This window comes from Sceloporus occidentalis, unplaced genomic scaffold (genome assembly GCF_023333645.1).
Source record: "Sceloporus occidentalis isolate IW3139 unplaced genomic scaffold, rSceOcc1.0.p SCAF_121, whole genome shotgun sequence".
In the NCBI taxonomy this organism is placed as follows: Eukaryota; Metazoa; Chordata; class Lepidosauria; order Squamata; family Phrynosomatidae; genus Sceloporus; species Sceloporus occidentalis.
The window spans coordinates 131,487-146,721 of NW_028317101.1; the positions used below are offsets into that span (position 1 = coordinate 131,487).

General features: G+C 38.5%; 1 protein-coding gene across 1 annotated transcript in view; it reads right to left on the reverse strand.

Annotated features, from left to right (window-relative positions):
* The window catches only part of LOC149282169 (guanine nucleotide exchange factor DBS-like), a 92,757-nt gene that overhangs the window by 21,749 nt on the left and 55,773 nt on the right, over nt 1-15,235 (reverse strand). The window contains exons 16-20 of the mRNA XM_089498509.1: nt 10,931-10,997; nt 10,103-10,218; nt 9,598-9,667; nt 7,837-7,929; nt 7,278-7,370 (exon numbers count right to left, since the gene is read on the reverse strand). Coding sequence (XP_089354635.1) covers nt 7,278-7,370; nt 7,837-7,929; nt 9,598-9,667; nt 10,103-10,218; nt 10,931-10,997 — 439 coding nt within the window. The remainder of the gene's footprint in view (nt 1-7,277; nt 7,371-7,836; nt 7,930-9,597; nt 9,668-10,102; nt 10,219-10,930; nt 10,998-15,235) is intronic.

The window sequence follows — 15,235 nt, forward strand, 5'->3', positions numbered from 1 at the left end:
CGGATATAGGCCGCCCCCGTATATAGGCTGCACCCTAAAAGTTTGGTGCTTTTTTAAAGAAAAAGTTTTTTTCTTTAAAAAAGCACCAAAAAAACATGCTGCCACTCTGTCTCCCCCCCCCGAGATATGCTGCCACTCCCCCCCCGAGATATGCTGCCACTGTCCTCCCCCCCGAGATATGCTGCCACTGTCCTCCTCCCCCCCCGAGATATGCTGCCACTGTCCTCCTCTCCCCCGAGATATGCTGCCACTGTCCTCTCCCCCCCCGAGATATGCTGCCCCTGTCCTCCTCCCCCCCCACCCCCGAGATATGCTGCCACTCTGCCCCCCCCCGATTTACCAGAGCAGACTCCCGGGTGTCTTGCGGGGCCGGCGGGGGACATCTACGCAATACGCGTATACAACTTCCAGTGCCGGCACTCAGCGGATGTGGTAAGTCTTGGGGGCAGAGGTAAAACACATCGTGCGGACGGTCACCGGCTGCGGCGATGCGGGTAAACAACCTCCGCTGCTGGGACATCTGCACGATGTGCTTTAACAATCTCCCTTGCCGGGACTCCCCCGTGGGAATTCTTGGCAAAGGAGATTGTTAAAGCACATCGTGCAGACGTGCCGGCAGCGGAGGCTGTTTACCCGCATCGCCGCAGCCGGTGACGATGCGCTTAGACAACCTCCCCCAGTGGGAAGTGCTGGCAGGGGAGGCTGTCAGAGCGTATCCCCGCTGCGGGGGATCTGTATCCTAACCCCGCTGCCTGCCCGGCACCCTGGACTGCATGTCCCGGGCGTCGGGCGCTATACCCCGAATATAGGCCGCACCCCCACTTTAAAGACTTAAAGTGGGGGTTAAAAGTGCGGCCTATATTCGAGCCAATACGGTATATACACACACACAATGTTTTTAACCAACAACATGTTGAAAAAAGAAATCAGCGTAATATTGTTGGAAACTCCTTTTAATATAATACTGGTAATAAAACATTTTGGGAGTTCTCCTTTTAATAAATACAACACCAACATTTTTGGAAACAAAAGTGCAACACAAATTCCCTTTCTTGACTGTACAAAGGAAACAAGTTGAATGGGTGTGACAGGGTGTGCTGCCTGCCCTCTAAAATACTATTTATCCTATTGCTAAGTACACAGTTTTTTTGTAATTAATGCAATGAGCCCACAGTTCTGCTATCCAGAGGCCAGCTCAATGTCACGTCAAAAGTTAGGCTATATTATACTTGTGTATTTTAAATCACTCATTAAGACAATTCATGATTTATTAAAAAAAAAAAAAATGAAAATAAGTAGGAGCCAAAACAGACATGTTTTGTGAAACTACAAATGGCTTCAGTAAAATCTAAAGGTTAAGTATCAGTAAACAGAAGGATATATATTATATATGTAAAATATTTATATAAATTACATTACAATTACATATTTTCTAAAATCAGCCTTTTCTGATTTCACAGTTAAATCTGTGAGATTATTTTTATGATGACTCTGTCATCATTATCCATTTATTATTCCGGGCAAAGTCCTTCTTGCATCTTGAGTGACCTCTTACAATGCATAGTGACGTTACGCAGCTGAAATATGCAAACACATTGTTTAGTCAATAAGTGCCCCAAATCTGGTCATTTTGAGAATGGGGTCACTTGTATAAATGGGTATTGCGTTTAAAAACAAAGTGGACAGCTAATGGGACTGGTATATTAATATATAAGAATTGTAATAAAATGTTGTGCTAATACTGGTATATAACAAAATATACATATAATTTAAAAACAAAGTGGTCAGATGGAAAGAATGTGGAAGCCCAGACTTACATTCAACATATCTCTGCTTGCTACCTTGTGGGGCTAAATACCAGCATATGATGTCATATCCCAACATTCAGCAGGCACACCACAAGGAAGATGGAGAGCCAACAGCGCATGGTTAGAAGTCTAGGGCATCGAAACAAGAATAGTGTGTCCAAAACAGCTTTTCCTCCCCTCTCCAGACACTAACGTGAATTAAGGTTTAGAAGAAGTCACCCTTACTTTTTTGTATCTATGCTGTAGGCGTAAATGTTAGGTATGCATAATGTTTCCCCATGGAGGGACCACCTTCCCAAAAGGTGCAGCCATGCATCAGTGGTGCTCGGCTCATTCCTGATTACATTGTGGACAAAAGCATACCACAGCTGAAGTATAAAAGCACCTGCTAAATAATCTAACTACATATCTGATCTCACACCTGACTTCCCAAGCAACTGAGGAGGTTGGCAGATTCAAAAAGACATGATCTAATACACATTCTACAAAGTTGTTACACATGGCTACCTGTTCAACTTAATGGGCAACACAGAGAGATCACACACAGGTGATCCATCTAAATGACATTCATGTAAGGAAAAACATGCCTTTGTTTTTCCTCCACACTATTGGAAGCGAAACAATTGGTGTCTTGGTTACCTACAAACGTACAAACTACCGGTCTCTATGTAGCAAGCCTGCAAACACATAAGCAATATATCACGGCTTATAGATCTCGAATGGGAGACGTTAACATACCCAAAGTGTTTGTCTAAGCATAGTAAAGCACGGAGCATAACCCACTAACTACTCCTGCATTCTTCAAAGTGTTTATATCAATGCATAGAAGTGTTTACTACTTATCACGTTCTGATTAAATCATTACTAAGAATGTTCATAGCTTCTTACAGAAATGGAAGGAAATAATTACCAGCAATCCCATCAGTGCTAAAAGAAGCAGAGAAACAGTATTGTTTTATTAATACTGACTGTATTTATTAAACTGATGTGTTATTAATCATGTGGATAAAATATTAATATTCCTGTGTGTCATATATATCATATTGATGCAAACTTTTAAACTGTGCCTTAACAGTTAATATATTGTATAGTAACCAAATAGTCTAAAAGTTACTGCTTCATTAAAAGCTTCAGCGCCCACATGTCAACTGACGGATTCAAATGTGAATGGATTAAACAAGCTGAAGGTATACTGGTGGAATTTATTCACTAAAGAGAGGGAGCGGGATGTGATTTATTCATTAGGAAGGGCCATCACTGGAAGGTTTCTCCAACACAAAGGGGCTAAGTTGGCCTTGTACAATGTATAATTCAACGTGTAAGAAGACCGGAGAAATCTCACCGTTTGAAGTATACATTATACATGGCTAACAACTCTTCCTGCAGCAGAAGCTCATTGAGGCTGGACCTTCATAATATATCGTGAAATGAAGCAGCGGTAACTCTTTTGCAAACTAACCCACCCTTTGTGGGTTTTTTTGTTTTTTTTCTTGCAACATTATTTGTCATTTGTTTTTAACCCCTTCGTGACAAAGGCTGATTTTACTTTTTGTACCCTTCGTGACAATGGCCGTTTTAAGATTTCTGCGCTGCTCGTGTTTAGCTGTAATTTTCTTCTTTCCCGTTTACTGAACCCACACACATTATATATTGTTTTTTTCAGGACAAGAAGGGCTTTCTTTAGATGACATTGTTTTGATTGTATCATATTATTTACTATTTAAAAAAGTATAAAATATGGTGAAAAATTTAGAAAAAAATGACTGTTTCTAACTTTTAGTTGAAAAATCTTTTACTCATCTATAAAAGGTAATGAAAAAACCTGCTAAATAGATTCTACTATTTGTCCTGAGTTTAGAAATACCCAATGTTTTTATGTTTTTTTGCTTTTTTCTACACATTATGGGGCAAAAAGTACAGGTAACGTTTTGCTATTTCAAAGCCATTTTTTCCAAATCTGGTAATTCTTCCCCCCATGTGCCATTTCGGGTATCTTTGAAGCCGGCCAATGCAATTTACCCCATCAAGTCATATATTTTTGAAAACTAGACAGCCCAGGGTATTCCAAATGCTGGTATTTTAACCCTTTTCAAGCACTAATTCTACCACCAGTTTTTGTCAAACTTTATGGTAGTAATTTTTTTTGCATTTGTTTTTTCACACACATTTTACTTCAGGTATGAATAAACAGGTTCTGGTATATGTCACTATCATAAAACACCCCGATATGTGTTTAGCAACATCTCCTGAGTACAGGAGTACAATCGACTTGTTTTTCCGTGCCGTGCCAGAACCGGCAATTGTCATTAAGGGGTTAAATTACCGTAAAAAAAAAGAAAACCCCTCAAGCATATTTTCCATTGTGGTGGGTGGATAGGAATCCCCTGGCAACTGAACGTACAGTTTATACTTCATACACTTCAATAAGGAAGAGACTTGGCGTTAAAGATATTTCCTTTTTACATCAAAATTATTTTTTGAAAACACAGTACTGTGCAAGAGTTTTTGGCAAGTGTGAAAACATTACGTAAAGTAAGAATGCTTTAAAAAATACACATGCGAATAACTTATTTGTATCATTTAACAAAATGCTATTTTTTAAAAAAAAAATCTAAATTAAATCAATAAGACAAAGAAAACCCAAGTAAAAATAAAATATGTTTTTTTTCCCCCATGTATCGAAAGAAAACAGCTATCTAACCCTACCTGGCTCTATGTGAAAAAGTAATTGCCACCTTAGTTACTAAATCAAGCAATTAACTTTGGACTGCTGTCCAAAAAACACAAAGGCTCGTCAGCATATTCGGAGGACTGATGAGTCAAAAGTTTAACTTTTTGGAAGACGTGGATACTGTTACATCTGGCATAAAGCTAAAACCAGATTCCACAATAAGTACATCATACCAACAGTCACACACTGTGATGATAGTGTGATGGACTTGGGGAGAGAAAATAATCCAATGCCTCAAAACAAGACAAACCGAACTCAACTTCAAATAAGTCCATCAAAATCCATATTTAAGCGGACTTTATTAGGTAGCGATAAACATTAAATAGCACAATGCATGAATGAATGATCATAAGCTGTATAAACAATTATATAAACAAATACATAAAATACATAGAGAGAGAATATTGATAAAAAGTAGCTTTAAAGTAACCATAATAATCAATTAACATATAAATATACCAACCTTAATAATATTATGTCTAAGGAGTACATATGTGCTCCAAACTAGAAATCACTTATGAGACTGACTGCTGATAAAACTAGTTAACTTGATCATCATCTAATAAGGTGAAAGAAAAGAAAAAAACATTTTATGCTTTACTCAAATTAAGTCAAACAAGCACCTTTACCCCGCCAAAAATCTCTTGAAAAATAAAATGTTGTTTTTTTTTCTTTTTTATCATCTTATTAGACGATGATGAAGTGAACTAGTGTTTTACATTTACCGGTATGGTTACAGGGCTTATAAGAATGAAAATGTCTAGCAGACTAGTAAGGTTATTTTTAAATTGAAGAACTCATGCAATGTCTGCTGGTAATGCCTGTGTATATTTTTGTCCAGAGTTAAGCTCTGGTTACAGTCTCTTGCAGGATTCAAAAGCCTTTCCGCCCACTCTCCACAATCCACATAATTAGCATAACTTAGTTCCGCCTAGTTATTATGGCACTGATCATTAACATTACCATACATCAATGGTATGGGCTAAATACATTTGCTAAGTATCTATATCAGACAGGTGAATTTTATCACCTTTACAGAGGTTATATTTAAGGAAATTATATATATATATATATACACACATATATATATATACACATATATATTAGATGATTATATGATATTAGAGCTGCAGATAATTAAAAATAAATAGTCAAACAAATTTCCTCAAACCCAGCTAGTCGGGGCCAGAGCAAGTGCTTAATGGGATATTAGGGACAATGAGACAGTAAAGTAACCTTGGGCACTCTAGAGGTTGTGTACCATAATTCCCATTATGCACTTGCAGGTGTCATAGAATAGCCGCCATTAGTATACAGTTAGCCAGACATGGTATAGCTTGACTCCTACGATTGTATAATGATCCAGATACTGTTGGTTGTCCTGCACAACCCTCATCATTATATATTGAGCCAGCTAATGACAGTGGTACAGCATGGTACTCTCATCAATATTTAGCAAGCCAGACACTGATCATGGTACAGCATAACTTCCTTCAATAAACAGTGAGCCAGTCACCGAGGGTGGTACAGTATAACTCCCATCATTATTTACCGGAGAGCAGTTACAAGTGCCACTCGCAAGATGGGGGCGCGTCCTTTAAGAAAAAAAATAACAAACTTGGGAAAGTTCGCTAGAGGGTCTCTTCATGCAAGTCAATGCAGCCCAGCTTCCTAATCACAGTGTGATTAGTAAAATATTTAAAAAATAAAATAAAAAATATGGAACAAATAAAAATAGCTAAAAAAAAATAAAAATTAACATGTGGTAACATTTAAAAATAATTATGTCATCATCAGAGGAACCATCCAGTTCCAGCAAAATGTAAAAAAAAGGTCCAAAAAGAATAAAATAAAGAAAATAAAAAAATTTATATCCAAGGACTGTCTAATTAAAAAAAAAAAATGGTTTGATACCCTGGGGTGTCTAGTTTTCAAAAATATATGGTTTGATGGGGTAAATTGCATTGGCCAGCTTTAAAGTTACCTGAAATAGCACATGGGGCAAAATGACCGGATTTGGAAAAAGAATTGGTTTTGAAATAGCAAAACGCTACTTGTACTTATTGCCCAATAACTTGCAGAAAAAAGCAAAAAAACAAAAACAAATAGTAGAATCTACTTAGCATTTTTTTTTCATTCGCTGTTTTGAATTAATAAAATATTTTTTTCATCATTATTTTTTTTTTTTGGCAATTAGATGATATGATCAAAATGGTATCTGAAGAAAGCCCTTCTTGTCCTGAAAAAATAATATATAACTTGTGTGGGTACACTAAATGGGTGAGGAGAAAATTACATCTAAACACGAGCACTGCAAAAGTGTTAAAACAGCCTTGGTCCCAAAGGGTACAAAAAATAAAAAACAGCCTGGCCCTTAAGGGGTTAAGGAGTGTGGCAGCTGCAGTTTAATGTTCATAAATGTAAAATTATGCACTTGGGACATAAAATTCCTAGAGCATCATATAGCATTGGGGACACTGTTCTGTCAGAGGAGGGCTACAAAAATGATAAAATGATAAAAACTATCAGGAAAGACACCTTAGTTGGTAGACTTTCACCAGTCCGGCCTTTTGTAAATAGACATAACTTTTAATCCTCGATTAAAAAAATGCAACAGCTTGAAAAGTTAGTAGGTATTCAATCATTGGAACACTTTAAAAATAGATTACCATCCTATTTTGACATTATATTATAAAGTGTTCTATTATCACGTATAGGGAGTTTATAAAAAAGAATACCTTTAAAAGTAATTGATACTTAGTGATCCTCTGAACAGGCTTCAGAAGGTAAGCATCTAAAGAGAGTTTGTGATCCAATTTGCGCTGGCATTCCTGTAAAAAGCAAAGAGCAGACATGAAAAATAACCACAGATCATGCAAAAGAAAATTGGACTTACATTGGTTACTCTTTATGTTAAACAAGCTTTCGAAAGCTGGGGTGGTCAAGGTCACTGTAGACAATAGTAACTTATATAGCATCAACTGACTGTAGGTGTATTCTGTGCTATTAATGGTACCTGGTTTACTAGTATCTCTAAAAGTCCGTTACAAAGTAAAATTGACATACTAGTTCAGGAAACTGATAGTAATGTGCTATGAAACATTTTATATGGATGTTCAATTCAGAAACATATCGGAATTATGTGCAGAATTTAAACAGGCAATATTAAAGTTTCAGGATCGATCATGAGTGTGTATTCTTTTAAAAGATTATGGGCGGTACTACCAAAATTGGTACTGGTAAAAGATCTTGCCACACACAATGGTTTTTATTTTAATTCTACAAATGTTGCTTTACCTGGAAAAATATGCTTTCACCACACTGTCTCCAAAGTGCTTCAGACCTTGGTTTATTTTGGCAATATTTTTCATAAATTTGGAGGTCCTCTTTCTGCAAGAGAAAAATATTTTAGAAAATTGGAATTTATATCATTTTGACATAAAAAATAAATTTTAAGGAATTTACACAAACTCAGTTGGCAAATTGGTATAAATCTTAAAACCATACAATCAAAGTTAGCTGTTTCTCTCATTACAACATTTTCTCTAACCATCAGAAAAAGGGACACGCAGTTCTACTGCTTTTTGTTTTAAAACAGTGTGGTTTGACATCCTAAGGCAAGCACAAAGAAGATTTCCACATGGTATAGCTAAAAAGGTGTTTTATAAAAGTAGAATACATGCTAATTTTATATATATATATATATATATACATACATATATACATACATTATATGCACATATATACTGTATATATGAACAGGAAGTCATTTTACAGACATTCAGCTTAGAGTGCGATAACAAAAAAAATGAAAATCTCTTGCTTTCAAAATATTTTAATATGTACCAAGTCTAGAACTTATAGAATTTTAGCAACGTTTCCAAGATGAATGGAGATACTTGCATAAGTGAGTGAGAGAAGAAGTTTATTCACTACCTCCTCACCTGTTGTCTCTGTTAGTCAATTTGTTATGTTACATGCTACTTGTTATGTCCTGTCTACCCATTGTACAGCGCTACAGAATTCCATGGCGCTATATAAAGCAATAAATAATAATAATACTATGTAAATTGTATCTCACGAATATTGGTATGTTGTAAGGGCTAGTCTAGCCTTGAATAATGCATAGTTTAAACATTGATATTTAATTTAATAGTTAATTACACATAATAAGGGCCAAAACTGGAAACAAACATTTCTAAAAATACGCATTAATGCAGCAAAAAAGTCAGTGGAATAATATTTTTGCATTTGTTAATTAAGAACATGTATGTATGTATGTATTTCGTTTTTCAAAGTTTTCATTATATCTTTTGTAATGTAGAAAACCACAGGTTCCTATGATCTAAAAATGTTTTATTTTATTTTAGACATGTGACCTGGATTTAGTGCTAAAAATACATATTTTACAAGTAGTTCCACAGCAACCCTACCATAGATTGCAATGGAATAATACAGGCTAGAAATATAATTGTACTCCAAGAATTAATATAAAGTGTGTTAATGTGTGATAAAGTGGCGGTATATATAGGTGTGAGAGAAAAGCACAAAGCTTTGAAGTGCGAAGCCTGAAAATGTATTTGTTCGAGTTGGGGGCACTTCGTGGATGTGCTGAGGGTCTTCAGCACCCGTTCCCTGGGTGGATATATGTGTGTGTGTGATTGCCGATGGGAAACATTAACACATTGCTGGCATGCAGCCCATTGAAAGGATATTGTTATTCCTAAAAATATATTGGCCCAGATTTATTAACTGAGATGCAATTAATTGCTGGGTTTTTTTTCTCTAATTGTGTCCATTGTAGTCTATAATGTAATAGAATGTAATATAATAGCCCCAAAAATGAAGAAAGTGGATTCATCGATACATTTGCATTGGGCTGCAGCGTGCGGTCAATGGCTGGACATGACCAGCCGCACACTGCATAAGCAATAAAAACCTCTCATATCCAGCTGCCCTTATTTCATTCAGTCCCCGGGCCATCTCCTCATCCCACCGCAGCCAAGATTTGTATTGATAACATTTCATTGAGAACAAGATTCCCAAAATCCCCCTTACCCTTTTCAGAAAGCATCTTCCAAGTGAATCTGTATTTTCTGTACAATTTTCCAACTCTTTTAGAAAAATTCTAAAAGAAAACCAAAATCACATTGATAAACGATAAGCCTGACTTTTTACACGTTTCGCACCAACAACTACTAATGCTATTTCTAAATAAAAATAGACAATTAAAAGGTTAAATCCTTCGTATATGTATTAGCTACACAAAGGGCCAAAGAAGGGCAGTTTTATTTTAGGGTATGGACAGGGGTAAGGTTTAGCAAGACTATGTGTGACTTTGTGATCTACTGAGAACTATTTAATTAACTGAGAAGGATGTATAGATAAATAATGCATTCCATTTACACAATTGTAATTTAGAAACAGTTTCTGTTGTTTTCATGCATGTCAATGGGCTTAAAATTATCACTTGTTAGTTCAATATTTCTCCCCATATAACAAAAGCAATAATGGTGTAACTTTACCACTTCTTGGTTGGAAAATGCTAGTTGAAAAAATATACCTTTTGTGGAATTCGTATATTTCTGGAAGATTTCCAAAAAGAATATCTTTATTGTTTTGCAATGCTGGCGGAACTACAGAAATCATTTCAGGGTTGTCCAGCGATGATGCGTACCCCTGATGCCGAGGAGAGACATGCATTAATATCATGTAAGTTATTATACTAGCATAATAATTTATGGTATTGGGTATTTTAAAAATAATTGATAAGTAATTATTTCACAGACATCAATCAACCCCATCTTGGCATTCACAATCATGCGGGAGTTTTACTTAACCTTCAATATATCATCAAAACACAATGTGTGTAGTTTACTTTACATCTTGAGATTTAAACGTTTCATAAATGTCAACAATTTTTTTCTTTGTAGGTTCATTTAAAAAAATTAAGACTCAGCAAGTGAAGTTAGAAGCTGAAAGTGATTAATAAATTATGGTGAGAATCTTTCATGTAAGTCCCTTTAGTTTTTCATTTGCTTTTAATTGCAAATAGAGTGGGTAAAACCAAATATTCAGCTATGATTCAATCCTTTTTCCTAGTTTACTGCATGAGACCCCTCAGTGCCTTCTACACCCGTTTGGTGTAAAGGTCACTCATTTATTTTGAAGGACGCTTGTGGGAAGTGGGTAGGGGGGTTCCGAAGACGTTGTGGGACACACACAGTTTTTGGATGGCAAGTGGTCCGGCAGTGGAGTGCGCAGCTCCCACGGCCTGAAGTTTCTGGGCAAAACCCAGAGAGTTCCAGGTTTGCATATGATGTGTTTTAAAAGGCTGACACAAATGATGGCTATTTTCTTATCCTCTATTGGAGTTAGTGAAATACCTTACCTCAATAATACTTCGCAGCTCTTCCACATAAACCCGTTCTGTTTCTATCAACTCATTGATTATATGGCTGTAAAGACAAGAACAACAAAAACATAAGGCCAGCAAAGCACAGCATAAAAATATACAAAATAGAGGAGCACACAACCTAAAAAGCATAAATAGCATACACATTCAGATTCCCAGGTTGCTGTTAGAATAATAATGGCCATACTTGTGCATTCATATTTGGGCGAACATGAAAACGAACACGAAGGGTTTGTCTCTCCCAACCAAGTTACGGCACCAGGATTTTAAAACTCTGTACGAGCGACTCTATTGGCTGCCAGCAGGGGGCTCGTCTGGCATCAACCAATTGGTTGACCAATGGAGTTGCTCGTACGGACATTTAAATCCTGGCGCCAAAGCTGCTGCGTAGTCCATACCGCGTTAACCTCGTATTAACCCCTTCTACAAAAACAGAAGAAAAAATGTACACGAATACTGTACCGAACTGAACACAGGAACAGGAGAATATTCGCGGAATAAGAAGATTTTTTCCCCCCACGAAGACGAACACGAAGAGTCTAATAATGACTCTAAATATTGAGGATTCCGTCACACTATTGTGAGGGTTAGGGATGAGAAACCTAGTATGCAGGAATATTACAGCCAAGTAGAAGTAGTAGGGACAGATGCGCCACGTACAGCGAGGTCCAGAAACGTAGCCGAGTCAGGGTAAGGAAACACAGTCCAGTATACGAAATCCGTATAACAATAGCCAGGGTCAGGATAATAGAAGTCAGCAAAGTCCAAAGGGAATCCGAGGTCAGCAACAAGATTAATCAAAAACAGCAAAACGCAGAGGGAAGCTCAATAAGGCACAATATCTGAGCACTGAGTAATACTCAGTGCCGGTTTATAGATCCACCACTAGATGTTGCCCCGTCTCCGTGTACAGCGTCATCAGAACGTGCTCCCCGCCATTCCAGGACTGGAAGGGTTAAGTTGAGGTGGGGGCGCGCGCGCCTAGAACAGACTCCAGACTGGGCCGGAGAGTAAGCAGGAGCGGCATTGTGCCCGGCACTCGCGGGTGCCGGGTATTCAGGTGAGTTACTTCGTCGGGGTCTTAGCTGTGGACCCTGACAACTAGATAGCCATATATTGCTTAGCCCTCCACTATGTCAAAGAATCCCAAGTTTGGCGAGTCCTGTCTACTTTTTCACAGCTATATTGCTTAATAAGCAGCTAAACCAATAGGACTGCTGTGCCTTTTAACCCAAAAGAGACTCAATTTAAAGCCTTCTCTGGTCGCCATTACTGAGGCGCCTGGGTGGCAGGAGGGGCTGCGCAACCTTAAGGTTTGGTCAGAACCTGAAAATACGCACAGCAAAGAAAAATATACAGAAAGGGGAGCGCACAACCTAAAACACCTTATCTACAAACTTCTTGGTCTCTATTGCAAGCAGTTATGTGATATTTATGGTGACTGCCCAAACACCATACTGAGCAAATTCTTTATGGCAATACTAATGAAGTCGTTATCGGGATATGATAGCACTATATAAATAATGAAGTCCTTTCCTCCATAAATTTTGAAGAGTCATAGGGTCCCCCTGGATGATTATGCCTGAGACGTTTTATTGTTGACCTCAGGGCAATATGATAAAGAATTAGATAAGACCCGGCAAAGATTGCAGAGGTACAATACATATAGTTGACAAATATGCAGCCATTTTAAAACAAAAAGGTAATATTTTTAAAACGGTTTTTTGAATGTGTTACTAGCATAAATTTATGTTTTGGGCCAATGGCAAAGGAGGTCTAGATGGATGAAAGATATTAACCTGTAGGACTACACATTCCTTCATAGAAAATAAACGATTTCATGTTAAATTTGACCACTTCCTTTTTAAGAATTCTAATTACTTTTGCAAAAATTGTCTCTTCTCCAGCAGGTACGCTTATGAGTCATCTCTTCCTATGCAGCTTTCTGCTCAAATATTGTAATTTCCAGCCCAAGATAAATATTTTGGTCCAATATGTCCCATCATCAGTGACGCATCCTGACCTAGGCTGACTAGGCCTAGGGCGGCAGGTCTGGGTGCTGGCAGTCCACCTCCTGCAAAACTGTGAGGCAGATCACGCCTTGATGTCCTGCTGTTCAATGGGCCGTTAAAGGGGGAGATCTTTGATCTCCTTAACCTGCCTATTTACACTCAGCACAGCTACCATAGACTGTGCACCTTTAAGACAAGGAGCGCCAGGATATGACATCATATCTTGGTGCAATATGTCTTAAAGGCATGGTGCGCCTTTTGATGCAGTGAAGATGCCAACAGTGAAGGGAGGGACGCTGCCCTAAGTTGGGTCTAGGGCAGCCTAAAAGGTAAATCCATACCTGCCCGTCATACGTTACTTTATTATTAATGCCTGGGCGTAGGTTCTCTACATAAGATATATGTCTACCATGATCTTCTCAAAAAAACTTAGCACCATGCTGGGTTAAGTCGGGGCCACTCAGAAGCAGGCATTCTGGCATACCCTGCTTTAAGGACATTCACTTTAAGGATGCTTGCGACCAGTGGCGACTCTAGAAACAATATATAGGGGGGGCACACAAGATACCACAGTCAAACTGGGGGGGCATTAATAATTTCCACCATTAAATCATACCACTGAAAAAACACACATATATATATATATATATATATATATTGCCAAAAGTAATGTGCTATGGAATGATACTTTTGTTATTGGACAATACAATACTTGATCATTCAACATGGGAAGCCTGAAGCCACAATTTAGTACGACTAATCCTTGAAATCCTTTAAACACAATACCTTAACTTTTCCACTAAATGATTTCAGGGCCTAATATTAGATCCTGCTGCCGATATACCGTATTTGCTCGATTATAAGACGAGGTTTTTTTCAGAGCAAATGCTCTGAAAAATACCCCTCGTCTTCTAATCGGGGTCGTCTTCTAATCAGACCTCAAATAGAGGTCTGATTATGAGACCAAGATCCAGATCCCCCGCACCGCTGCAGGGGACCTGGATCCTCCTGTCTCCCACCCCACACACACCCCACACCCCCCACACACGCACTTACCGGTGCTTCCTGCTGTATTGCCGGGGCAGCGGGTTGACGTCTAAGCGATTCGCGTAGACAACGTCCGCTGCAGCCGGAAGGAGGTGTGGCTAGCAGCAGGGGTTGTCTGCGTCCGTCGCGGATACCTTCCCCGACTGTCAGAGATCAGGGGAACTCTGATCTCTGACAGCCGGGGAAGGTATCCGCGACGGACGCAGACAAACCCCCGCTGCCAACTCCACCTCCTTCCGGCTGCAGTGGAAGGAGACGTCAACCCGCTGCCCCGGCAATACAGCAGGAAATTGGAAGCCCGGTAAGTGTGTGTGTGTGTGTGTTAAATGGGGGCATAGGGCATTTCTGGAATGCCTTATACCCCTATATGCCACTCTGGCACTTAGGGGGTTAAAATGCATATTATGGGGCAGAGTGGCATATAGGGAGGTATAAGGCATTTCAGGAGGCATAGTGGCATTAAGGGGGCATTTAATAGAGCACTCTGCCTCCTGAAATGCCTTATACCTCCCTATATGCCACTCTGCCCCATAATATGCCTTTTAACCCCCTAAATGCCAGAGTGGCATATAGGGGTATAAGGCATTTCTGGAGGCAGAGTGCTCTATACAATGCCTTTTAACTCCCTTAATGCCACTCTGCCTCCTGGAATGCCTTATACCTCCCTATATGCCACTCTGCCCCATAATATGCATTTTAACCCCCTAAATGCCAGAATGGGAAATAGGGGTATAAGGCATTTCTGGAGGCAGAGTGGCACATAGGAGGTCAAAAGGCATACCATGGGGCACAGTGGCATATAGAGGGTTAAAAGGCATATCATGGGCCACAGTGCCATATTGGTGTGGCAAGCCTTGGGGCAGATGTGCGTAACTGGGGGACAGGTTGGAAAATACAAGGAAATAAAAACAAAAAAAAAATATTTTTCTCAATCATAGCTTTTATTTAAAAAAAATAGTTTACATGAATTAACATTTACTGGTAAAACTTTTTTCCTTTAGGGTCGTCTTATATTCAGGCTTTTTCTTTTTTTCCTAAGTTAATATTCAGATTTTGGGGGGTCGTCTTATAATCAGGGTCGTCTTATAATCGAGCAAATACGGTATATATATAAATATATATATAAATATTAGACCCTGCTGCCGATAGCAGGTATAGATCAACACATTAACACACAAACCCAGCTTTGCATGTATAGATCAATTGAAATTCACTTGTGATC